The sequence below is a fragment of the Dendropsophus ebraccatus genome, chromosome 13 (genome assembly GCF_027789765.1).
Source record: "Dendropsophus ebraccatus isolate aDenEbr1 chromosome 13, aDenEbr1.pat, whole genome shotgun sequence".
In the NCBI taxonomy this organism is placed as follows: Eukaryota; Metazoa; Chordata; class Amphibia; order Anura; family Hylidae; genus Dendropsophus; species Dendropsophus ebraccatus.
The window spans coordinates 81,968,012-81,994,707 of record NC_091466.1 but is presented as its reverse complement, the minus strand read 5'-3'; the positions used below and the strand labels follow the sequence as shown (position 1 = coordinate 81,994,707).

Sequence of the window (26,696 nt, the reverse complement as noted above, 5' to 3'; positions counted from 1 at the left end):
GGGCTCTGCGGTGTGATCGGGGGCTCTGCGGTGGATCGGGGGCTCTGCGGTGTGATCTGGGCTCTGCGGTGTGATCGGGGCTCTGCGGTGTGATCGGGGGCTCTGCGGTGTGATCGGGGCTCTGTGGTGTGATCGGGGGCTCTGCGGTGTGATCGGGGCTCTGTGGTGTGATCGGGGGCTCTGTGGTGTGATCGGGGGCTCTGCGGTGTGATTGGGGCTCTGCGGTGTGATCGGGGGCTCTGCGGTGTGATCGGGGGCTCTGCGGTGTGATCGGGGGCTCTGCGGTGTGATCGGGGGCTCTGCGGTGTGATCGGGGGCTCTGCGGTGTGATCGGGGGCTCTGCGGTGTGATCGGGGGCTCTGCGGTGTGATCGGGGGCTCTGCGGTGTGATCGGGGCTCTGTGGTGTGATCGGGGGCTCTGCGGTGTGATCGGGGGCTCTGCGGTGTGATCGGGGCTCTGTGGTGTGATCGGGGGCCCTGCGGTGTGATCGGGGCTCTGCGGTGTGATCGGGGGCTCTGCGGTGTGATCGGGGCTCTGCGGTGTGATCGGGGGCTCTGCGGTGTGATCGGGGGCTCTGCGGTGTGATCGGGGGCTCTGCGGTGTGATCGGGGGCTCTGCGGTGTGATCGGGGGCTCTGCGGTGTGATCGGGGGCTCTGCGGTGTGATCGGGGCTCTGCGGTGTGATCGGGGGCTCTGCGGTGTGATCGGGGCTCTGCGGTGTGATCGGGGGCTCTGCGGTGTGATCGGGGCTCTGCGGTGGGCCCCTCTCCCCAGGCCTCCTATTAGTATGGTGGCAGAGCAGGGTCAGACCCCCATAGAGCTTAGTGCGGGCCCTGAGGTCCATGGTGGGGGTCACAGAGAGGGGGGGCTGATGAAGGGGAGATGAAGGTTAATCCTCACAGACAGCGGCTGCAGGGAAGGTGCACACTGCTGAGTGAGCGAGGAGAGGAGGGGCAGGTGGCTGCTACAGGGGGAGGAGTGTGCGAGGAGAGGATGGGCAGGTAGCTGCTACAGGGGGAGGAGTGTGCGCGCTGACTGTTATACAAGATGCCACCTCAGGATGAGAGGGGACCAGCACCGCAGACACACAGGATCCTCCACTCCTGCCCAAGGTCAGTGGGACAAAGACAGCCGGGGGCAGGTGGGGGCAAAACCTCAGGGGTCCGACTGCACCTGAGCCTGAACAAACACCGCAGCGCCCAGCCGTCTCCAGACACTTCAATAGGGTCAGAGGAGGGATGGAACCGAACAGTATAGAGAGGGGAGTATGGAGAGTATAGGACAGGTAGTACACAGCTGCTTATCATGTACACAGCACAGTATATAATGTATGACAGGTGAGCACAGTATATAATGTATGACAGGTGAGAGGAGCATAGTATATAATGTATGACAGGTGAGGGGAGCATAGTATATAATGTATGACAGGTGAGGGGAGCATAGTATATAATGTATGACAGGTGAGGGGAGCATAGTATATAATGTATGACAGGTGAGAGGAGCCCAGTATATAATGTATGACAGGTGAAAGGAGCACAGTATATAATGTATGACAGGTGAGAGGAGCACAGTATATAATATATGACAGGTGAGCACAGTATATAATGTATGACAGGTGAGCACAGTATATAATGTATGACAGGTGAGCACAGTATATAATGTATGACAGGTGAGCACAGTATATAATGTATGACAGGTGAGAAGCACAGTATATAATGTATGACAGGTGAGAAACACAGTATATAATGTATGACAGGTGAGAAGCACAGTATATAATGTATGACAGGTGAGCACAGTATATAATGTATGACAGGTGAGCACAGTATATAATGTATGACAGGTGAGCACAGTATATAATGTATGACAGGTGAGAGGAGCACAGTATATAATGTATGACAGGTGAGCACAGTATATAATGTATGACAGGTGAGCACAGTATATAATGTATGACAGGTGAGCACAGTATATAATGTATGACAGGTGAGAGGAGCACAGTATATAATGTATGACAGGTGAGCACAGTATATAATGTATGACAGGTGAGCACAGTATATAATGTATGACAGGTGAGGTGAGCACAGTATATAATGTATGACAGGTGAGGGGAGCATAGTATATAATGTATGACAGGTGAGCACAGTATATAATGTATGACAGGTGAGCACAGTATATAATGTATGACAGGTGAGCACAGTATATAATGTATGACAGGTGAGGTGAGCACAGTATATAATGTATGACAGGTGAGAGGAGCACAGTATATAATGTATGACAGGTGAGGGGAGCATAGTATATAATGTATGACAGGTGAGCACAGTATATAATGTATGACAGGTGAGAGGAGCACAGTATATAATATATGACAGATGAGCACAGTATATAATGTATGACAGGTGAGAGGAGCACAGTATATAATGTATGACAGGTGAGAGGAGCACAGTATATAATGTATGACAGGTGAGGGGAGCACAGTATATAATGTATGACAGGTGAGAGGAGCACAGTATATAATGTATGACAGGTGAGAGGAGCACAGTATATAATGTATGACAGGTGAGGGGAGCATAGTATATAATGTATGACAGGTGAGCACAGTATATAATGTATGACAGGTGAGAGGAGCACAGTATATAATGTATGACAGGTGAGAGGAGCACAGTATATAATGTATGACAGGTGAGGGGAGCATAGTATATAATGTATGACAGGTGAGCACAGTATATAATGTATGACAGGTGAGGGGAGCATAGTATATAATGTATGACAGGTGAGCACAGTATATAATGTATGACAGGTGAGAGGAGCACAGTATATAATGTATGACAGGTGAGCACAGTATATAATGTATGACAGGTGAGAGGAGCACAGTATATAATATATGACAGATGAGCACAGTATATAATATATGACAGGTGAGCACAGTATATAATGTATGACAGGTGAGGGGAGGACAGTATATAATGTATGACAGGTGAGAGGAGCACAGTATATAATGTATGACAGGTGAGAGGAGCACAGTATATAATGTATGACAGGTGAGCACAGTATATAATGTATGACAGGTGAGCACAGTATATAATGTATGACAGGTGAGAGGAGCATAGTATATAATGTATGACAGGTGAGCACAGTATATAATGTATGACAGGTGAGAGGAGCACAGTATATAATGTATGACAGGTGAGGGGAGCACAGTATATAATGTATGACAGGTGAGGGGAGCATAGTATATAATGTATGACAGGTGAGAGGAGCACAGTATATAATGTATGACAGGTGAGAGGAGCACAGTATATAATGTATGACAGGTGAGAAGCATAGTATATAATGTATGACAGGTGAGCACAGTATATAATGTATGACAGGTGAGAGGAGCATAGTATATAATGTATGACAGGTGAGCACAGTATATAATGTATGACAGGTGAGAGGAGCACAGTATATAATGTATGACAGGTGAGGGGAGCACAGTATATAATGTATGACAGGTGAGAGGAGCATAGTATATAATGTATGACAGGTGAGCACAGTATATAATGTATGACAGGTGAGAGGAGCACAGTATATAATGTATGACAGGTGAGCACAGTATATAATGTATGACAGGTGAGGGGAGCATAGTATATAATGTATGACAGGTGAGAGGAGCACAGTATATAATGTATGACAGGTGAGGGGAGCACAGTATATAATGTATGACAGGTGAGGGGAGCACAGTATATAATGTATGACAGGTGAGCACAGTATATAATGTATGACAGGTGAGAGGAGCACAGTATATAATGTATGACAGGTGAGAGGAGCACAGTATATAATGTATGACAGGTGAGAGGAGCACAGTATATAATGTATGACAGGTGAGGGGAGCATAGTATATAATGTATGACAGGTGAGCACAGTATATAATGTATGACAGGTGAGAGGAGCACAGTATATAATGTATGACAGGTGAGCACAGTATATAATGTATGACAGGTGAGGGGAGCATAGTATATAATGTATGACAGGTGAGAGGAGCACAGTATATAATGTATGACAGGTGAGAGGAGCACAGTATATAATGTATGACAGGTGAGAGGAGCACAGTATATAATGTATGACAGGTGAGAGGAGCACAGTATATAATGTATGACAGGTGAGGGGAGCATAGTATATAATGTATGACAGGTGAGCACAGTATATAATGTATGACAGGTGAGAGGAGCACAGTATATAATGTATGACAGGTGAGCACAGTATATAATGTATGACAGGTGAGAGGAGCACAGTATATAATATATGACAGATGAGCACAGTATATAATATATGACAGGTGAGCACAGTATATAATGTATGACAGGTGAGGGGAGCATAGTATATAATGTATGACAGGTGAGGGGAGCACAGTATATAATGTATGACAGGTGAGGGGAGCACAGTATATAATGTATGACAGGTGAGAGGAGCACAGTATATAATGTATGACAGGTGAGGGGAGCACAGTATATAATGTATGCCAGGTGAGGGGAGCACAGTATATAATGTATGCCAGGTGAGGGGAGCACAGTATATAATGTATGCCAGGTGAGGGGAGCACAGTATATAATGTATGCCAGGTGAGGGGAGCACAGTATATAATGTATGCCAGGTGAGGGGAGCACAGTATATAATGTATGCCAGGTGAGGGGAGCACAGTATATAATGTATGACAGGTGAGGGGAGCACAGTATATAATGTATGACAGGTAAGAGGAGCACAGTATATAATGTATGACAGGTGAGAGGAGCACAGTATATAATGTATGACAGGTAAGAGGAGCACAGTATATAATGTACTAGAAAATGTACCCGGCGCTGCCCGGGTATAAAGTGTCAGTATGTTAATTAGATTTGTTCTAAGGTGCCCAGGAGGCCAAGCTAAAGGTATTGTTTCATCTGAGTTAATCAGTGGAATTAGTGTATACCTGTAGTGCATAGTTGGAGGGGTTCTGTATACCCACAATGTATAGTTTTTAGGGGTCTCGCATATCAGTAGTGCATAGTTGGGGGGGCTGTATACCTATAGTGTATAGTTGAGGGAGGTCCTGTATACCTGCAGTGTACAGTTTGTGAAGGTCCTGTATACCTGTACTGTATAGTTCGGGGGTCCTGTATACCTGTAGTATATAGTTGGTGCTGTATACCTGTAATGTATAGTTGGTGGAGGTCTTGTATACCTGTAGTATATAGTTCGGGGGTCCTGTATACCTGTAGTAAATAGTTTGAGGGTCCTGTATAACTATAGTATAGAGTTGGTGGAGGTCCTGTATACCTGTAGTGTATAGTTTGGGGTCCGATATACCTGTAGTATATAGCTGGTGGAGTTCCTGTATACCTATAGTATATTTGGGGTCCTGTATACTTGTAGTATAGAGTTGGTGAAGGTGCTGTATACCTGTATTATAGAGTTGGTGTAGGTCCTGTATACCTGTAGTGTATGGTTTTTGAGGTCCTGTATACCTGTAGTGTATAGTTTGGGGTCCTATATACCTGTAGTATATAGTTGGTGGAGTTCCTGTATACCTGTAGTGTATAGTTTTGGGGTCCTGTATACCTGTAGTGTATAGTTTGGGGTCCTGTATACCTGTAGTGTATAGTTGGTGGAGGTCCTGTATACCTGAAGTATATAGTTGGTGGAGGTCCTGTATACCTGTAGTATATAGTTTTGGGGTCCTGTATACCTGTAGTGTAAAGTTTGGGGTCCTGTATACCTGTAGTATATAGTTTTGTGGAGGTCCCGTGCACTTGTAGTGTATAGTTTTGGGGTCCTGTATACCTGTAGTGTCCTGTATACCTGCAGGGTTGTATTTACCCGTATGGCAGTGTTATTCAGTCACAGAGTGTCGGTATTGGTCATGTCTGGTATGGTGGTGTTATCCAGTCACAGTATGGCGGTATTGGTCAGGTCTGGTGTGGCGGTGTTATCCAGTCACGGTATGGTGGTATTGGTCAGGTCTGGTATAGCAGTGTTATCCAGTCACAGTATGGCAGTATCGGTAAGGTCTGATATGATGGTGTTATCCAGTCACAGTATGGTGGTATTGGTCAGGACTGGTGTGGCGGTGTTACCCAGTCACAGTTTGCCGGTATTGGTCAGGTCTGGTATGGCAGTGTTATCCAGTCACACACAGTATGGCGGTATTGGTCAGGTCTGGTATGACAGTGTTATCCAGCACAGTATGGCGGTATTGGTCAGGTCTGGTATGGCAGTGTTATCCAGTCACAGTATGGCGGTATTGGTCAGGTCTTATATGACAGTGTTATCCAGTCACAGTATGGCGGTATTGGTCAGGTCTGGTATGACAGTGTTATCCAGTCACAGTATGGCGGTATTGGTCAGGTCTGGTGTGGCAGTATTATCCAGTCACAGTATGGCGGTATTGCTCAGGTGTGGCAGTGTTATCCAGTCACAGTATGGCGGTATTGGTCAGGTCTGGTATGACAGTGTTATCCAGCACAGTATGGCGGTATTGGTCAAGTCTGGTGTAGCAGTGTTACCCAGTCACAGTTTGGTATATCTGTTGTGCCCTGTATATACATGTACTGTATGGATGGAGTAGGGGGCCCTGTATATACATGTACTGTATGGATGGAGTAGGGGGCCCTGTATATACATGTACTGTATAGATGGAGTAGGGGGTCCTGTATATACATGTTCTGTATAGATGGAGTAGGGGGTCCTGTATATACATGTTCTGTATAGATGGAGTAGGGGGCCCTGTATATACATGTACTGTATATATGGAGTAGGGGGGTCCTGTATACATGTACTGTATAGATGGAGTAGGGGGGTCCTGTATACATGTACTGTATAGATGGAGTAGGGGGGTCCTGTATATACATGTACTGTATAGATGGAGTAGGGGGTCCTGTATATACATGTTCTGTATAGATGGAGTAGGGGGTCCTGTATATACATGTAGTGTATAGATGGAGTAGGGGGCCCTGTATATACATGTACTGTATAGATGTAGTAGGGGGTCCTGTATATACATGTAGTGTATAGATGGAGTAGGGGGTCCTGTATATACATGTAGTGTATAGATGGAGTAGGGGGCCCTGTATATACATGTACTGTATAGATGTAGTAGGGGGTCCTGTATATACATGTAGTGTATAGATGGAGTAGGGGGTCCTGTATATACATATACTGTATAGATGGAGTAGGGGGTCCTGTATATACATGTACTGTATAGATGGAGTAGGGGGTTCTGTATATACATGTCCTGTATAGTTGGAGTAGGGGCTCCTGTATACATGTACTGTATAGATGGAGTAGGAGGTCCTGTATATACATGTACTGTATAGATGGAGTAGGGGGCCCTGTATATACATGTACTGTATAGATGGAGTAGGAGGTCCTGTATATACATGTACTGTATAGATGGAGTAGGGGGTTCTGTATATACATGTCCTGTATGGTTGGAGTAGGGGGCCCTGTATATACATGTACTGTATAGATGGAGTAGGAGGTCCTGTATATACATGTACTGTATAGATGGAGTAGGGGGTCCTGTATACCTGTACTGTATAGATGGAGTAGGGGGTCCTGTATACATGTACTGTATAGATGGAGTAGGGGGGTCCTGTATACATGTACTGTATAGATGGAGTAGGGGGTCCTGTATACATGTACTGTATAGATGGAGTAGGGGGTCCTGTATACCTGTACTGTATAGTTGGAGTAGGGGGTCCTGTATACCTGTACTGTATAGTTGGAGTAGGGGGTCTACCAGTTATTACTGTGGATGTTGTGAGGCAGCTTCCCTAGCAACCATTGCTCCCTGTGAAAATGAAAGCAGTAATCCTATTGGTTGCTAAGGCTCCAACTGCCGTGTCTGCTGCAGCTAATTATATCACCTGTGTTTGCAGTGAGGAGATTTTCCCATTCATCTCTATGGGGCGCCTCTCTTTCCCCTCCCCCTCCCCTCCTGTACATCTGGCGGGGACGGGACCTTCGCAATAACCTTCCCGGGCACCTGATATATCTGTGGGCCAAATTTGGGGTCAAACGGTTCAGGCGTTTGGAAGTCTATAGAGGACGGACAGACAGAAGGACAGACAGAAGGACAGACAGAAGGACAGACAGACAGACTTTGATTTTTATGATATAGATGACAGGTGAGAGGAGCACAGTATATAATGTATGACAGGTGAGCACAGTATATAATGTATGACAGGTGAGCACAGTATATAATGTATGACAGGTGAGAGGAGCACAGTATATAATGTATGACAGGTGAGCACAGTATATAATGTATGACAGGTGAGGGGAGCACAGTATATAATGTATGACAGGTGAGGGGAGCACAGTATATAATGTATGACAGGTGAAGACAGTATATAATGTATGACAGGTGAAGACAGTATATAATGTATGACAGGTGAGGGGAGCACAGTATATAATGTATGACAGGTGAGAGGAGCACAGTATATAATGTATGACAGGTGAGAAGCACAGTATATAATGTATGACAGGTGAGAGGAGCACAGTATATAATGTATGACAGGTGAGAGGAGCACAGTATATAATGTATGACAGGTGAGAGGAGCACAGTATATAATGTATGACAGGTGAGCACAGTATATAATGTATGACAGGTGAGCACAGTATATAATGTATGACAGGTGAGAGGAGCACAGTATATAATGTATGACAGGTGAGGGGAGCACAGTATATAATGTATGACAGGTGAAGACAGTATATAATGTATGACAGGTGAAGGGAGCACAGTATATAATGTATGACAGGTGAGAGGAGCACAGTATATAATGTATGACAGGTAAGAGGAGCACAGTATATAATGTATGACAGGTGAGAGGAGCACAGTATATAATGTATGACAGGTGAGGGGAGCACAGTATATAATGTATGACAGGTGAAGACAGTATATAATGTATGACAGGTAAGGGGAGCACAGTATATAATGTATGACAGGTGAGAGGAGCACAGTATATAATGTATGACAGAGGAGCACAGTATATAATGTATGACAGGTGAGCATAGTATATAATGTATGACAGGTGAAAGGAGCACAGTATATAATGTATGACAGGTGAGCAGAGTATATAATGTATGACAGGTGAGCAGAGTATATAATGTATGACAGGTGAGCAGAGTATATAATGTATGACAGGTGAGCAGAGTATATAATGTATGACAGGTGAGCACAGTATATAATGTATGACAGGTGAGCAGAGTATATAATGTATGACAGGTGAGAGGAGCACAGTATATAATGTATGACAGGTGAGAAGCACAGTATATAATATATGACAGGTGAGAGGAGCACAGTATATAATGTATGACAGGTGAGCACAGTATATAATGTATGACAGGTGAGGGGAGCACAGTATATAATGTATGACAGGTGAGCACAGTATATAATGTATGACAGGTGAGAGGAGCACAGTATATAATGTATGACAGGTGAGAGGAGCACAGTATATAATATATGACAGGTGAAAGGAGCGCAGTATATAATGTATGACAGGTGAGCAGAGTATATAATGTATGACAGGTGAGCATAGTATATAATGTATGACAGGTGAGCACAGTATATAATGTATGACAGGTAAGAGGAGCACAGTATATAATGTATGACAGGTGAGCACAGTATATAATGTATGACAGGTGAGGGGAGCATAGTATATAATGTATGACAGGTGAAGACAGTATATAATGTATGACAGGTGAGGGGAGCACAGTATATAATGTATGACAAGTGAGAGGAGCACAGTATATAATGTATGACAGGTGAGCACAGTATATAATGTATGACAGGTGAGCACAGTATATAATGTATGACGGATGAGCACAGTATATAATGTATGACAGGTGAGGGGAGCACAGTATATAATGCATGACAGGTGAGGGGAGCACAGTATATAATGTATGACAGGTGAGCACAGTATATAATGTATGACAGGTGAGCAGAGTATATAATGTATGACAGGTGAGAGGAGCACAGTATATAATGTATGACAGGTGAGAGGAGCACAGTATATAATATATGACAGGTGAGCACAGTATATAATGTATGACAGGTGAGCACAGTATATAATGTATGACAGGTGAGCACAGTATATAATGTATGACAGGTGAGCACAGTATATAATGTATGACAGGTGAGCACAGTATATAATGTATGACAGGTGAGGGGAGCACAGTATATAATGTATGACAGGTAAGAGGAGCACAGTATATAATGTATGACAGGTGAGCACAGTATATAATGTATGACAGGTGAGAAGCACAGTATATAATGTATGACAGGTGAGAAGCAGAGTATATAATGTATGACAGGTGAGAGGAGCACAGTATATAATGTATGACAGGTGAGAGGAGCACAGTATATAATGTATGACAGGTGAGAGGAGCACAGTATATAATGTATGACAGGTGAGAGGAGCACAGTATATAATGTATGACAGGTGAGAGGAGCACAGTATATAATGTATGACAGGTGAGAGGAGCACAGTATATAATGTATGACAGGTGAGAGGAGCACAGTATATAATGTATGACAGGTGAGAGGAGCACAGTATATAATGTATGACAGGTGAGCACAGTATATAATGTATGACAGGTGAGAGGAGCACAGTATATAATGTATGACAGGTGAGGGGAGCATAGTATATAATGTATGACAGGTGAGCACAGTATATAATGTATGACAGGTGAGAGGAGCACAGTATATAATGTATGACAGGTGAGAGGAGCACAGTATATAATGTATGACAGGTGAGCATAGTATATAATGTATGACAGGTGAGCACAGTATATAATGTATGACAGGTAAGAGGAGCACAGTATATAATGTATGACAGGTGAGCACAGTATATAATGTATGACAGGTGAGGGGAGCATAGTATATAATGTATGACAGGTGAAGACAGTATATAATGTATGACAGGTGAGGGGAGCACAGTATATAATGTATGACAAGTGAGAGGAGCACAGTATATAATGTATGACAGGTGAGCACAGTATATAATGTATGACAGGTGAGCACAGTATATAATGTATGACAGGTGAGAGGAGCACAGTATATAATGTATGACAGGTGAGCACAGTATATAATGTATGACAGGTGAGCACAGTATATAATGTATGACAGGTGAGCAGAGTATATAATGTATGACAGGTGAGAGAAGCACAGTATATAATGTATGACAGGTGAGCACAGTATATAATGTATGACAGGTGAGGGGAGCACAGTATATAATGTATGACAGGTGAGAGGAGCCCAGTATATAATGTATGACAGGTGGAGGAGCACAGTATATAATGTATGACAGGTGAGGGGAGCACAGTATATAATGTATGACAGGTGAGGGGAGCACAGTCATATAATGTATGACAGGTGAGAGGAGCACAGTATATAATGTATGACAGGTGAGAGGAGCACAGTTATATAATGTATGACAGGTGAGAGGAGCACAGTATATAATGTATGACAGGTGAGCACAGTATATAATATATGACAGGTGAAAGGAGACGCAGTATATAATGTATGACAGGTAAGAGGAGCACAGTATATAATGTATGACAGGTGAGAGGAGCACAGTATATAATGTATGACAGGTGAGCACAGTATATAATGTATGACAGGTGAGAGGAGCACAGTATATAATGTATGACAGGTGAGCAGAGTATATAATGTATGACAGGTGAGCAGAGTATATAATGTATGACAGGTGAGAGGAGCACAGTATATAATGTATGACAGGTGAGAGGAGCACAGTATATAATGTATGACAGGTGAGAGGAGCACAGTATATAATGTATGACAGGTGAGGGGAGCACAGTATATAATGTATGACAGGTGAGCACAGTATATAATATATGACAGGTGAAGGAGCGCAGTATATAATGTATGACAGGTGAGCACAGTATATAATGTATGACAGGTGAGCACAGTATATCATGTATGACAGGTAAGAGGAGCACAGTATATAATGATGCCAGGTGAGAGGAGCATAGTATATAATGTATGACAGGTGAGAGGAGCACAGTATATAATGTATGACAGGTGAGCACAGTATATAATGTATGACAGGTGAGCACAGTATATAATGTATGACAGGTGAGCACAGTATATAATGTATGACAGGTGAGAGGAGCACAGTATATAATGTATGACAGGTGAGGGGGAGAGACAGTATATAATCGTATGACAGGTGAGCAGAGTATATAATGTATGACAGGTAAGAGGAGCACAGTATATAATGTATGACAGGTGAGCACAGTAATATAATGTATGACAGGTGAGAGGAGCATAGTATATAATGTATGACAGGTGAGAGGAGCACAGTATATAATGTATGACAGGTGAGAGGAGCACAGTATATAATGTATGCCAGGTGAGCACAGTATATAATGTATGACAGGTGAGGGGAGGACAGTATATAATGTATGCCAGGTGAGAGGAGCACAGTATATAATGTATGACAGGTGAGCACAGTATATAATGTATGACAGGTGAGAGGAGCACAGTATATAATGTATGACAGGTGAGGGGAGCACAGTATATAATGTATGACAGGTGAGGGGAGCACAGTATATAATGTATGACAGGTAAGAGGAGCACAGTATATAATGTATGACAGGAAAGAGGAGCACAGTATATAATGTATGACAGGAAAGAGGAGCACAGTATATAATGTATGACAGGTGAGAGGAGCACAGTATATAATGTATGACAGGTGAGAGGAGCACAGTATATAATGTATGACAGGTGAGAGGAGCACAGTATATAATGTATGACAGGTGAGCAGAGTATATAATGTATGACAGGTGAGCAGAGTATATAATGTATGACAGGTGAGCAGAGTATATAATGTATGACAGGTGAGCACAGTATATAATGTATGACAGGTGAGCAGAGTATATAATGTATGACAGGTGAGCAGAGTATATAATGTATGACAGGTGAGAGAAGCACAGTATATAATGTATGACAGGTGAGCACAGTATATAATGTATGACAGGTGAGAGGAGCACAGTATATAATGTATGACAGGTGAGAGGAGCACAGTATATAATGTATGACAGGTGAGCACAGTATATAATGTATGCCAGGTGAGGGGAGCATAGTATATAATGTATGACAGGTGAGGGGAGCACAGTATATAATGTATGACGGTGAGCACAGTATATAATGTATGACAGGTGAGGGGAGCACAGTATATAATGTATGACAGGTGAGGGGAGCACAGTATATAATGTATGACAGGTGAGGGGAGCACAGTATATAATGTATGACAGGTGAGGGGAGCATAGTATATAATGTATGACAGGTGAGAGGAGCACAGTATATAATGTATGACAGGTGAGCACAGTATATAATGTATGACAGGTGAGAGGAGCACAGTATATAATGTATGACAGGTGAGGACAATATAAATGTATGACAGGTGAGAGGAGCACAGTATATAATGTAGCAGGGTGAGTGTGGCACCGTTATAATGTAGGCCCAGGTGACACAGTATAATGTATGACAGGCGTTGAGCACAGTATATAATGTATGACAGGTGAGCCACTAGTATATAATGTATGACAGTGTGAGCACAGTATATAATGTACTGACAGGTGAAGCACAGTATATAATGTATGACAGGTGAGGGAGCACTAGTATATAATGTATGACAGGTGAGGGAGATAGTATAGAATGGTATGACCTGGGAGGTGATCAACACTATATCATGTATGACAGGTGAGAGGAGCATAGTATATAATGTTGTACAGGTGAGAGGAGCACATCTATAATGTATGACAGGTGAGAGGAGCATAGTATATAATTGTATGACAGGTGAGAGGAGCACAGTATATAATGTATGACAGGTGAGGGGAGCACAGTATATAATGTATGACAGGTGAGCACAGTATATAATGTATGACAGGTGAGAGGAGCACAGTATATAATGTATGACAGGTGAGCACAGTATATAATGTATGACAGGTGAGGGGAGGACAGTATATAATGTATGACAGGTGAGAGGAGCACAGTATATAATGTATGACAGGTGAAGAGGGAGCCAGTATATAATGTATGACAGGTGAGCACAGTATATAATGTATGACAGGTGAGGGGAGCACAGTATATAATGTATGACAGGTGAGCAGAGTATATAATGTATGACAGGTGAGCACAGTATATAATGTATGACAGGTGAGCATAGTATATAATGTATGACAGGTGAGCACAGTATATAATGTATGACAGGTGAGAAGCACAGTATATAATGTATGACAGGTGAGAAGCAGAGTATATAATGTATGACAGGTGAGAGGAGCACAGTATATAATGTATGACAGGTGAGAGGAGCACAGTATATAATGTATGACAGGTGAGAGGAGCACAGTATATAATGTATGACAGGTGAGAGGAGCACAGTATATAATGTATGACAGGTGAGAGGAGCACAGTATATAATGTATGGACAGGGGAGAGGATGCACCAGTATATAATGTTATGACAGGTGAGAGGAGCACAGTATATAATGATATGACAGGGGAGCACAGTATATAATGTATGACAGGTGAGGGGGAGCATAGTATATAATGTATGACAGGGTGAGCACAGTATATAATGTATGGACAGGTGAGAGGAGCCCAGTCTATAATGTATGACAGGTGAGAAGGAGCACAAGTATATAATGTATGACAGGTGAGCACAGTATATAATGTATGTACAGGTGAGCATAGTATATAATGTATGACAAGGTGAGGCACAGTATATAATGTATGGAACAGGTAAGAGGAGCACAGTATATAATGTATGACACGGGTGAGCAACAGTATAATAATGTATGACAGGTGAGGGGAGCATAGTATATATGTATGACAGGTGAAGACAGTATATAATGTATGACAGGTGAGGGGAGCACAGTATATAATGTATGACAAGTGAGAGGAGCACAGTATATAATGTATGACAGGTGAGCACAGTATATAATGTATGACAGGTGAGCACAGTATATAATGTATGACAGGTGAGAGGAGCACAGTATATAATGTATGACAGGTGAGCACAGTATATAATGTATGACAGGTGAGAGGAGCACAGTATATAATGTATGACAGGTGAGAGGAGCACAGTATATAATGTATGACAGGTGAGAGGAGCACAGTATATAATGTATGACAGGTGAGAGGAGCACAGTATATAATGTATGACAGGTGAGGGGAGCACAGTATATAATGTATGACAGGTGAGAGGAGCACAGTATATAATGTATGACAGGTGAGAGGAGCACAGTATATAATGTATGACAGGTGAGAGGAGCACAGTATATAATGTATGACAGGTGAGCACAGTATATAATATATGACAGGTGAAAGGAGCGCAGTATATAATGTATGACAGGTAAGAGGAGCACAGTATATAATGTATGCCAGGTGAGAGGAGCACAGTATATAATGTATGACAGGTGAGCACAGTATATAATGTATGACAGGTGAGAGGAGCACAGTATATAATGTATGACAGGTGAGCAGAGTATATAATGTATGACAGGTGAGCAGAGTATATAATGTATGACAGGTGAGAGGAGCACAGTATATAATGTATGACAGGTGAGAGGAGCACAGTATATAATGTATGACAGGTGAGAGGAGCACAGTATATAATGTATGACAGGTGAGGGGAGCACAGTATATAATGTATGACAGGTGAGCACAGTATATAATATATGACAGGTGAAAGGAGCGCAGTATATAATGTATGACAGGTGAGCACAGTATATAATGTATGACAGGTGAGCACAGTATATAATGTATGACAGGTAAGAGGAGCACAGTATATAATGTATGCCAGGTGAGAGGAGCATAGTATATAATGTATGACAGGTGAGAGGAGCACAGTATATAATGTATGACAGGTGAGCACAGTATATAATGTATGACAGGTGAGCACAGTATATAATGTATGACAGGTGAGCACAGTATATAATGTATGACAGGTGAGAGGAGCACAGTATATAATGTATGACAGGTGAGGGGAGGACAGTATATAATGTATGACAGGTGAGCAGAGTATATAATGTATGACAGGTAAGAGGAGCACAGTATATAATGTATGACAGGTGAGCACAGTATATAATGTATGACAGGTGAGAGGAGCATAGTATATAATGTATGACAGGTGAGAGGAGCACAGTATATAATGTATGACAGGTGAGAGGAGCACAGTATATAATGTATGCCAGGTGAGCACAGTATATAATGTATGACAGGTGAGGGGAGGACAGTATATAATGTATGCCAGGTGAGAGGAGCACAGTATATAATGTATGACAGGTGAGCACAGTATATAATGTATGACAGGTGAGAGGAGCACAGTATATAATGTATGACAGGTGAGGGGAGCACAGTATATAATGTATGACAGGTGAGGGGAGCACAGTATATAATGTATGACAGGTAAGAGGAGCACAGTATATAATGTATGACAGGAAAGAGGAGCACAGTATATAATGTATGACAGGAAAGAGGAGCACAGTATATAATGTATGACAGGTGAGAGGAGCACAGTATATAATGTATGACAGGTGAGAGGAGCACAGTATATAATGTATGACAGGTGAGAGGAGCACAGTATATAATGTATGACAGGTGAGGGGAGCATAGTATATAATGTATGACAGGTGAGAGGAGCACAGTATATAATGTATGACAGGTGAGCAGAGTATATAATGTATGACAGGTGAGCAGAGTATATAATGTATGACAGGTGAGCAGAGTATATAATGTATGACAGGTGAGCACAGTATATAATGTATGACAGGTGAGCAGAGTATATAATGTATGACAGGTGAGCAGAGTATATAATGTATGACAGGTGAGAGAAGCACAGTATATAATGTATGACAGGTGAGCACAGTATATAATGTATGACAGGTGAGAGGAGCACAGTATATAATGTATGACAGGTGAGAGGAGCACAGTATATAATGTATGACAGGTGAGCACAGTATATAATGTATGCCAGGTGAGGGGAGCATAGTATATAATGTATGACAGGTGAGGGGAGCACAGTATATAATGTATGACAGGTGAGCACAGTATATAATGTATGACAGGTGAGGGGAGCACAGTATATAATGTATGACAGGTGAGGGGAGCACAGTATATAATGTATGACAGGTGAGGGGAGCACAGTATATAATGTATGACAGGTGAGGGGAGCATAGTATATAATGTATGACAGGTGAGAGGAGCACAGTATATAATGTATGACAGGTGAGCACAGTATATAATGTATGACAGGTGAGAGGAGCACAGTATATAATGTATGACAGGTGAGGACAATATATAATGTATGACAGGTGAGAGGAGCACAGTATATAATGTATGCCAGGTGAGGTGAGCACAGTATATAATGTATGACAGGTGAGCACAGTATATAATGTATGACAGGTGAGCACAGTATATAATGTATGACAGGTGAGCACAGTATATAATGTATGACAGGTGAGCACAGTATATAATGTATGACAGGTGAGCACAGTATATAATGTATGACAGGTGAGCACAGTATATAATGTATGACAGGTGAGGGGAGCATAGTATATAATGTATGACAGGTGAGGTGAGCACACTATATAATGTATGACAGGTGAGAGGAGCATAGTATATAATGTATGACAGGTGAGAGGAGCACACTATATAATGTATGACAGGTGAGAGGAGCATAGTATATAATGTATGACAGGTGAGAGGAGCACAGTATATAATGTATGACAGGTGAGGGGAGCACAGTATATAATGTATGACAGGTGAGCACAGTATATAATGTATGACAGGTGAGAGGAGCACAGTATATAATGTATGACAGGTGAGCACAGTATATAATGTATGACAGGTGAGGGGAGCACAGTATATAATGTATGACAGGTGAGAGGAGCACAGTATATAATGTATGACAGGTGAGAGGAGCACAGTATATAATGTATGACAGGTGAGCACAGTATATAATGTATGACAGGTGAGGGGAGCACAGTATATAATGTATGACAGGTGAGCAGAGTATATAATGTATGACAGGTGAGCACAGTATATAATGTATGACAGGTGAGAGGAGCACAGTATATAATGTATGACAGGTGAGCACAGTATATAATGTATGACAGGTGAGAGAAGCACAGTATATAATGTATGACAGGTGAGAGGAGCACAGTATATAATGTATGACAGGTGAGAGGAGCACAGTATATAATGTATGACAGGTGAGGGGAGCACAGTATATAATGTATGACAGGTGAGGGGAGGACAGTATATAATGTATGACAGGTGAGGGGAGCACAGTATATAATGTATGACAGGTGAGAGGAGCACAGTATATAATGTATGACAGGTGAGAGGAGCACAGTATATAATGTATGACAGGTGAGGGGAGCACAGTATATAATGTATGACAGGTGAGGGGAGGACAGTATATAATGTATGACAGGTGAGGGGAGCATAGTATATAATGTATGACAGGTGAGGGGAGGACAGTATATAATGTATGACAGGTGAGCACAGTATATAATGTATGACAGGTGAGGGGAGCACAGTATATAATGTATGACAGGTGAGGGGAGCACAGTATATAATGTATGACAGGTGAGGGGAGCATAGTATATAATGTATGACAGGTGAGAGGAGCACAGTATATAATGTATGACAGGTGAGGGGAGCACAGTATATAATGTATGACAGGTGAGGGGAGGACAGTATATAATGTATGACAGGTGAGCACAGTATATAATGTATGACAGGTGAGCATAGTATATAATGTATGACAGGTGAGGGGAGCACAGTATATAATGTATGACAGGTGAGAGAAGCATAGTATATAATGTATGACAGGTGAGCACAGTATATAATGTATGACAGGTGAGAAGCACAGTATATAATATATGACAGGTGAGGGGAGCACAGTATATAATGTATGACAGGTGAGCACAGTATATAATGTATGACAGGTGAGCACAGTATATAATGTATGACAGGTGAGGGGAGCACAGTATATAATGTATGACAGGTGAGGGGAGCACAGTATATAATGTATGACAGGTGAGAGAAGCATAGTAACACTTCCTATACTCTTCTAGTAACACGTCCTATACTCTTACTAGAAGATCATTGAGCGTGTTACTAGGAGAGCGTGATACTAAGAGTATAGGACGTGTTACTAGAAGAGTATAGGGCGTGTTACTAGAAGAGTATAGGGCGTGTTACTAGAAGAGTATAGAGCGTGTTACTAGAAGAGTATAGGGCGTGTTACTAGAAGAGTATAGGACGTGTTACTAGAAGAGTATAGGACGTGTTACTAGAAGAGTATAGGGCGTGTTACTAGAAGAGTATAGGGCGTGTTACTAGAAGAGTATAGAGCGTGTTACTAGCGTGTCCGGTGCTCTTCTAGTACGGTGCTCTGCGCCCTTCCAGTAGCTAGTACGGTGCTCTAGTATCGCACTCCATCCATCAGTCCCTGTGAGCTGCCCTGAGGCATCAGTCCCTGTGAGCTGCCCTGAGGCATCAGTCCCTGTGAGCTGCCCTGAGGCATCAGTCCCTGTGAGCTGCCCTGAGGCATCAGTCCCTGTGAGCTGCCCTGAGGCTGCCCTAGGCATCAGTCCCTGTGAGCTGCCCTAGGCATCAGTCCCTGTGAGCTGCCCCAGGCATCAGTCCCTGTGAGCTGCCCCAGGCATCAGTCCCTGTGAGCTGCCCCAGGCATCAGTCCCTGTGAGCTGCCCCAGGCATCAGTCCCTGTGAGCTGCCCCAGGCATCAGTCCCTGTGAGCTGCCCCAGGCATCAGTCCCTGTGAGCTGCCCCAGGCATCAGTCCCTGTGAGCTGCCCCAGGCATCAGTCCCTGTGAGCTGCCCCAGGCATCAGTCCCTGTGAGCTGCCCCAGGCATCAGTCCCTGTGAGCTGCCCCAGGCATCAGTCCCTGTGAGCTGCCCCAGGCATCAGTCCCTGTGAGCTGCCCCAGGCATCAGTCCCTGTGAGCTGCCCCAGGCATCAGTCCCTGTGAGCTGCCCTAGGCATCAGTCCCTGTGAGCTGCCCCAGGCATCAGTCCCTGTGAGCTGCCCCAGGCATCAGTCCCTGTGAGCTGCCCTAGGCATCAGTCCCTGTGAGCTGCCCTGAGGCTGCCCTAGGCATCAGTCCCTGTGAGCTGCCCTGAGGCATCAGTCCCTGTGAGCTGCCCTGAGGCATCAGTCCCTGTGAGCTGCCCTAGGCATCAGTCCCTGTGAGCTGCCCTGAGGCATCAGTCCCTGTGAGCTGCCCTAGGCATCAGTCCCTGTGAGCTGCCCTGAGGCTGCCCTAGGCATCAGTCCCTGTGAGCTGCCCTAGGCATCAGTCCCTGTGAGCTGCCCTAGGCATCAGTCCCTGTGAGCTGCCCTAGGCATCAGTCCCTGTGAGCTGCCCCAGGCATCAGTCCCTGTGAGCTGCCCCAGGCATCAGTCCCTGTGAGCTGCCCCAGGCATCAGTCCCTGTGAGCTGCCCTGAGGCATCAGTCCCTGTGAGCTGCCCCAGGCATCAGTCCCTGTGAGCGCTGCCCTAGGCATCAGTCCCTGTGAGCTGCCCTAGGGCATCAGTCCCTGTGAGCTGCCCTAGGCATCAGTCCCTGTGAGCTGCCCCAGGCATCAGTCCCTGTGAGCTGCCCCAGGCATCAGTCCCTGTGAGCTGCCCCAGGCATCAGTCCCTGTGAGCTGCCCTGAGGCATCAGTCCCTGTGAGCTGCCCCAGGCATCAGTCCCTGTGAGCTGCCCCAGGCATCAGTCCCTGTGAGTTGCCCTGAGGCATCAGTCCCTGTGAGCTGCCCTGAGGCTGCCCTAGGCATCAGTCCCTGTGAGCTGCCCTAGGCATCAGTCCCTGTGAGCTGCCCTAGGCATCAGTCCCTGTGAGCTGCCCTGAGGCATCAGTCCCTGTGAGCTGCCCTAGGCATCAGTCCCTGTGAGCTGCCCTAGGCATCAGTCCCTGTGAGCTGCCCTAGGCATCAGTCCCTGTGAGCTGCCCTGAGGCATCAGTCCCTGTGAGCTGCCCTAGGTATCAGTCCCTGTGAGCTGCCCTAGGCATCAGTCCCTGTGAGCTGCCCTGAGGCATCAGTCCCTGTGAGCTGCCCTGAGGCATCAGTCCCTGTGAGCTGCCCCAGGCATCAGTCCATGTGAGCTGCCCCAGGCATTAGACCCTGTGAGCTGCCCCAGGCATCAGTCCCTGTGAGCTGCCCCAGGCATCAGTCCCTGTGAGCTGCCCTGAGGCTGCCCTAGGCATCAGTCCCTGTGAGCTGCCCTGAGGCATCAGTCCCTGTGAGCTGCCCCAGGCATCAGTCCATGTGAGCTGCCCCAGGCATTAGACCCTGTGAGCTGCCCCAGGCATCAGTCCCTGTGAGCTGCCCCAGGCATCAGTCCCTGTGAGCTGCCCCAGGCATCAGTCCCTGTGAGCTGCCCTGAGGCATCAGTCCCTGTGAGCTGCCCTGAGGCATCAGTCCCTGTGAGCTGCCCCAGGCATCAGTCCCTGTGACACACAATTGATAAGTCAGATAATGAGTTGCAGCTCCCGATACTTCTCTATGTCACACATAATCTTGCAGTTAATAGCAGGTTTGCTAATGTTGGTTCTTCTGTTCATTTTCAGGACCGGTCATGTCGATCAGGCAAGGACTTTGAAGCTAAAGCCTGGGGCCCCCCACCCTCCTCTCCTGTTCATGTTCCCCACCATGCCGGAAGTGGCCAGGCTCCCAGGATGGTTCTCCTGCAGCTGCTGAACCTTATGGCACCGTGTTACTTTCTCTGCCTTCTTGCAGTCACCTTTAGCCTGCAGCTGTTTTTCTTTCTGCCTGGCATGTGTGAGGGGCGCTCACTGCCTCTGTCCGGTCTTCTTCACACTTTCTTCTTTGTCTTCTTTTTGGTCAATGTCCTAGGGAACTACTTCCTTGTCATCTGGCACAGCCCTGCATCTAGTGGGATCAGCGTGGAGGCAGAGATGTTGGAGAAGCCATTTTGTCGTATTTGTAACAGGATGATGTGGGAGCAGGAACACCATTGCTTCTTCACGGGGACATGCATTGGCCGAAGCAACCTCCGCAGCTTTGTGTTATTCTGCCTGCATGCTTCCTGCAGTTGCTTCCATGCGGTGGTGGCAGGAGTGGGATACATTGCACACAACTTCTCGCTGTCTTTTGCCAACCCTCTGACTTTCCTCAGGCTCCTTCCTCTCTCTGTAACCCGCTTCTTCTCAGGTCAGACCCTTTGTTCATTGACACTGACATGGATGCTACATAGGGCTCATCACTTACGGTCATCCTCATAGCAGAAGGTCTGGGCAATCTGTGACATGTTTAGCTGGAGCAGCGATTGTTGGCTTGTCACCTATGGCTAGAACATTTGTGCATTATACCCTACATTGCAGTACTATGTCCCTTTATAGGTTAATATACAGTAGGCTTCATGTCACCAACAGAGAATCTCGGCACATCCCTTTTATACTGTGCTCTGTATTCTGCACACAGCTGCCTGGGGACAACCATCGTCTACTGCACTCCAGGCTGGACCTTCACCCTTCCTTTCTATGGATAAAACTGATGGCTCTCTGTAGGGCCCCACCATCTACCAGTAAGCCCAGTCCAGGGGCGTAACTACCACTATAGCAGCCATAGCGGCTGCTATGGGGCCCACCGCATCAGGGGGCCCCATGGCCTGCTCCTGCAATACACTGGGCCCCCTGAGCTGTCATCATTTGCAGCACCGGGTGGCCCTGCTGGTCTCCTGGGTTTTGCAAATGTCCCTTTAACTGCAAGAACTCCTGACCAGAGCTAGCGGTTATGTAGTTATGACTTCACTTGACCGTTTAGTGGTCAGTCGGGGGGGGGCCCAATCAAAAAAGTTTGCTATGGGGCCCAGCCATTTCTAGTTACGCCCCTGGCCCAGTCCATAGCTCAGTAATGCCTGGCAGCTCTTTCCCTTTTACATGCAGAATCATTCCCATTTAAGATTTGACCCAGAATTTATTAAAAAGTAAATTACAAGGGAATTTCAGAATCATTCCTTATCAGGGCAGACTAGATGGACCAGGTGGTCTTCTGCTGCCATTCTCCAATGTTTCTCTGCTTGGGTGAGGCCCATATCATGAAGCACAACGTTCCACCGTGTTTGGGGTTATATCTGGGACTTTTTATGAAGTAATCCATTTGGTGATGTTCGGTGTGCCGTAATTCTAGATTGTTTCATCATAGTCTGGCAGTGAGACACGAGACATTGAATAACTCACAGGGCAATGGCAGCTGTATGGGCATCTATACGTCCAGTCGTGTATTCCACCCTCCAGTGGTCCTTTGACCCTCACTGTTTGATTTAGGGTGGAAATTTCAGGCAGAATTCGGCCACAATCTGTCCTAACATGTCCCTGAAGAGGTGACAATGCTGTGGCTCAAACCTGTGATACAGGAGCAGATGGCGAAAATATGTCCGCATTTGTTGATCCAATTTCCATAGATTTCTGCAGATTTCAGGCAGAGGTGGAGGGATAATCAGGGCTTTTTAGCCTCCCTGCTGTGACTCCACAGAAGCCAACATACAGCATGTGCCATAGACATAGATACATGCCTGATACAGCCCACTCAGCAAGGAGATACGTTTTCTGGGCTTTAGTGACATTGATGAACGCTGCCCCAGTTTTGTGCCTTCTTATGACAATGACACATGGGGGCCTAGCCAAAAGCCTGCTCCTATTTATAGACACAGGGTGGGAGAGGACGGAGCTGGCGCTGATAGCCGACGTCTGTCATGTCTGTCCATATTACCACATGCAGAGTCTCACACTCCTTTTCCTGAAGCCTCCTGCCCTAAAATCTATTTTCAGCACCTGTCAGGGGTCTGCATTTTTGATTTGCCACAAATATATAATCTTCAACAACAACTACAAGGTACGCTGTCTTTCCTCTCCACAGGTTCTCTTCTAAGTTCGGAGATGTTGGCCGTCCTCATGCTTTACCTCTGGCTTGGGGTGGGCTTAGCCTGCGGTGCCTTCTGCTGTCACCAGTTGCTTTTGATATCCAGAAGACCAGTGTGTCACCAGAGCCCATCCCGAGACAGCAGCCCCATCAACTGGATGGACAACATGACAAGCATCTTCGGGAAGAGGTGGCTGATGGCAATTCTTTTTCCCAGCGCAAAGCAGAAATGAAGACCAGAAAGGCAGCTGGAAGTACTAAACGGTCACCATAGACTATGCTGGGACATGCCATGTGGGGAACCTCACTGCTTTGCATTGACCATGGGGCACTTTTACTGTTGCACTTTGCTTAAGTGACCTCATGTAGTAGTTTTTAGCGACTGCTGAATCCTCTCAGTGATTTGCACAAATAGACATTGCTAACATTTTGTCCGATAGCAAAAATCCTAAAAAACATACAAATTAATAGGACTCTAGGCTTCCAATCCTTAGCTAGTGCCACTATGTACCCAGTGCCAATAACTACAGCTGCCTGCCACCCTACAGATGTCTCGCACTACTTCTATATTATCAGCTAGTTTTGAACGTTTATGGACCAGTCATGAGCTCCTTACGCTATTAGATGAATACGGAGAGAACTCAGCAACCCCAGCAGCTCTAGTAGCTACAGCTCTCCATAACCATGAGCACACGCCATACAGTCTATATGGGCAGCTGCGCCTCCTTAGATAGAACACAACGCCTCAGTCTGTCCTGTAGCACTTCCTAGATTTGGGCAAGTGGCTAAACAAAGTCAGCTTAATAAAACACGGTCAGACAGGTGCAGCCCATGACCTGTAACTTTAGGGAGATCTCTTTGTGGTGGAATAAGATGGGTGCAGGTTGTGTTACTACAAGGATCCAGAGTACTCAGTTGTATTCTGTGGAGGAACCGCCAGAAAGTGCTCAATATTAATGTCAGTACACTTCAGAAGGAGAGATCATTTTTTATAAAATCCGATTTCTAAACCAGACAAGCCCTCGAAGAGTAGGCCGCAGGATCCAAGAGTGCACCCGCTACACTGTTTCCACCAGTAGGTAGTTTCCTATATCCAAGTATATTAGGCATCCCGCCGTACACATCGGTCAATGTTCACACTATTTTGCACCGATCTATTAGATTTCCTGGCAAGTTTTAGCGAATAGTTTGTGATATTTTGGTTGCGTTCAGCATTCCAGGTACATGGATCATTGCCTTGCCCCGAGAGGGATGTCCACTTGTTCTAATGGTCGGACCGCTGCGTCCATGTCCTTCTTGGTTGGGTACCTTCTTACTTTACTGCTCTGGTCAGGTTCACTTGCTGGAGGACAGATTTCTTTTTAGTAGATTCCCTCACTGAAACTTGTTTTACTTGTTCTGTTCTGAGGCTCAGGTCGTCTCATTTTTATGGTCTGATGACCTGATCCGATGTAATCTGCCTCGATGTTGTTGGGTCCCACAAAACCACTGTACTTGTTATTCTGTCTAGAGAATTAACTAAAAAATATAGATGGCACTCAAGTGTATCAAACCTCAGGAAAAATGGGTAAGTACAAATCAGAAAGACTCACTTTGCAATGTTGTACAAAGGGCGTAACACCTAAACACACACCTATATATAGCATAGTTGCACTGGTTAGTGCCATTGGTCCTGCGGGTGCAACCCACAATCCCCCTTGGATGGGAATCCAGTTACTCCAGTAACTATACACTCAATTGGGGCAAGGGGCCTTCAACACTGGAGGCGCTGCTCACAGGTCGTAAATTCTATCATCTAACAGGTTCTGAGGTTGGAAGCGCCTGTTCAGCAGGTATATGAATCTTACTCGATGAAGAAAACACATTCTTATATTGAGCAAATAAACGTTGATTGAATTTACGACCTGTGAACCGCGCATCTATTGTGAGCCGTTTTAAAAGCCTCGTGCCTTGTTTGACTGCATAGAGAATTAGATCCATTTATTTATCTGTCCTAAAACAAAGATCCCTCATGACTAAGGGTGGAATTACTGTGATTTGCCGAACCAGGCCCTTTGCTTTGAGGACAATGCACTTGTTGCTGTCTAGGACTTCTAGGATCTACTTCTTGGACCATATCAAGACCCTGTGCAATTGTTAGAGTGTCCTAACAATGAGTCCTGCTCACCGATATGTCCACAGACTACTTGCTAGGCCCTTGGACCAAGATCCATATATTAGTTCTGAGAACAAGGTCCACCTGCTGCTAATCCTTCCCTCCACATTTATATCGAAATAGAGATGAAGCTCCGCCCTGGGAAGACATGTCTTCTGGGGCTCCAGTCCAGGGACACGTGTCTGCTGGGGCCCCACCCCGGGGAGATGTGTTTGCTGGGGCTCCTCTCCGGGGACACGTGTCTGCTGGGGCCCCACCCCGGGGAGACGTGTTTGCTGGGGCTCCTCTCCGGGAACACGTGTCTGCTGGGGCTCCACCCCGGGGCTGTCCATTAACCTGTCAGTGGTTACATATAAGCTGTGACCTGTCTAGTCCAGCTCAGTCTTCGCTTATCCTCACTCTGTAGTCTCATCCATCTACCCAGATATTGGAAGAACCAATACAAAGAAAAGAACACATAGAACTGCTAGAACACCTGCTCAATGGGACTCTGAAGTCCAGGAATAACTTGTGATGTCATCTAACCCTCGCAGCGATCACCCCGTCCTCACATTTAGGACATCAGTGATTCTTAATGTTATTTATA

General features: G+C 44.9%; 1 protein-coding gene across 1 annotated transcript; it reads left to right on the top strand.

The window, feature by feature from the left end:
* The first annotated feature begins 1,072 nt into the window (after positions 1 to 1,072).
* ZDHHC22 (zinc finger DHHC-type palmitoyltransferase 22) lies at positions 1,073 to 26,696 on the top strand. Its single transcript, XM_069950163.1, has 3 exons — positions 1,073 to 1,113; positions 21,642 to 22,245; positions 23,953 to 26,696. Exons 2-3 carry the CDS (start codon positions 21,750 to 21,752, stop codon positions 24,186 to 24,188), a joined length of 732 nt encoding a protein of 243 aa, XP_069806264.1. The 5' UTR covers positions 1,073 to 1,113; positions 21,642 to 21,749; the 3' UTR covers positions 24,189 to 26,696.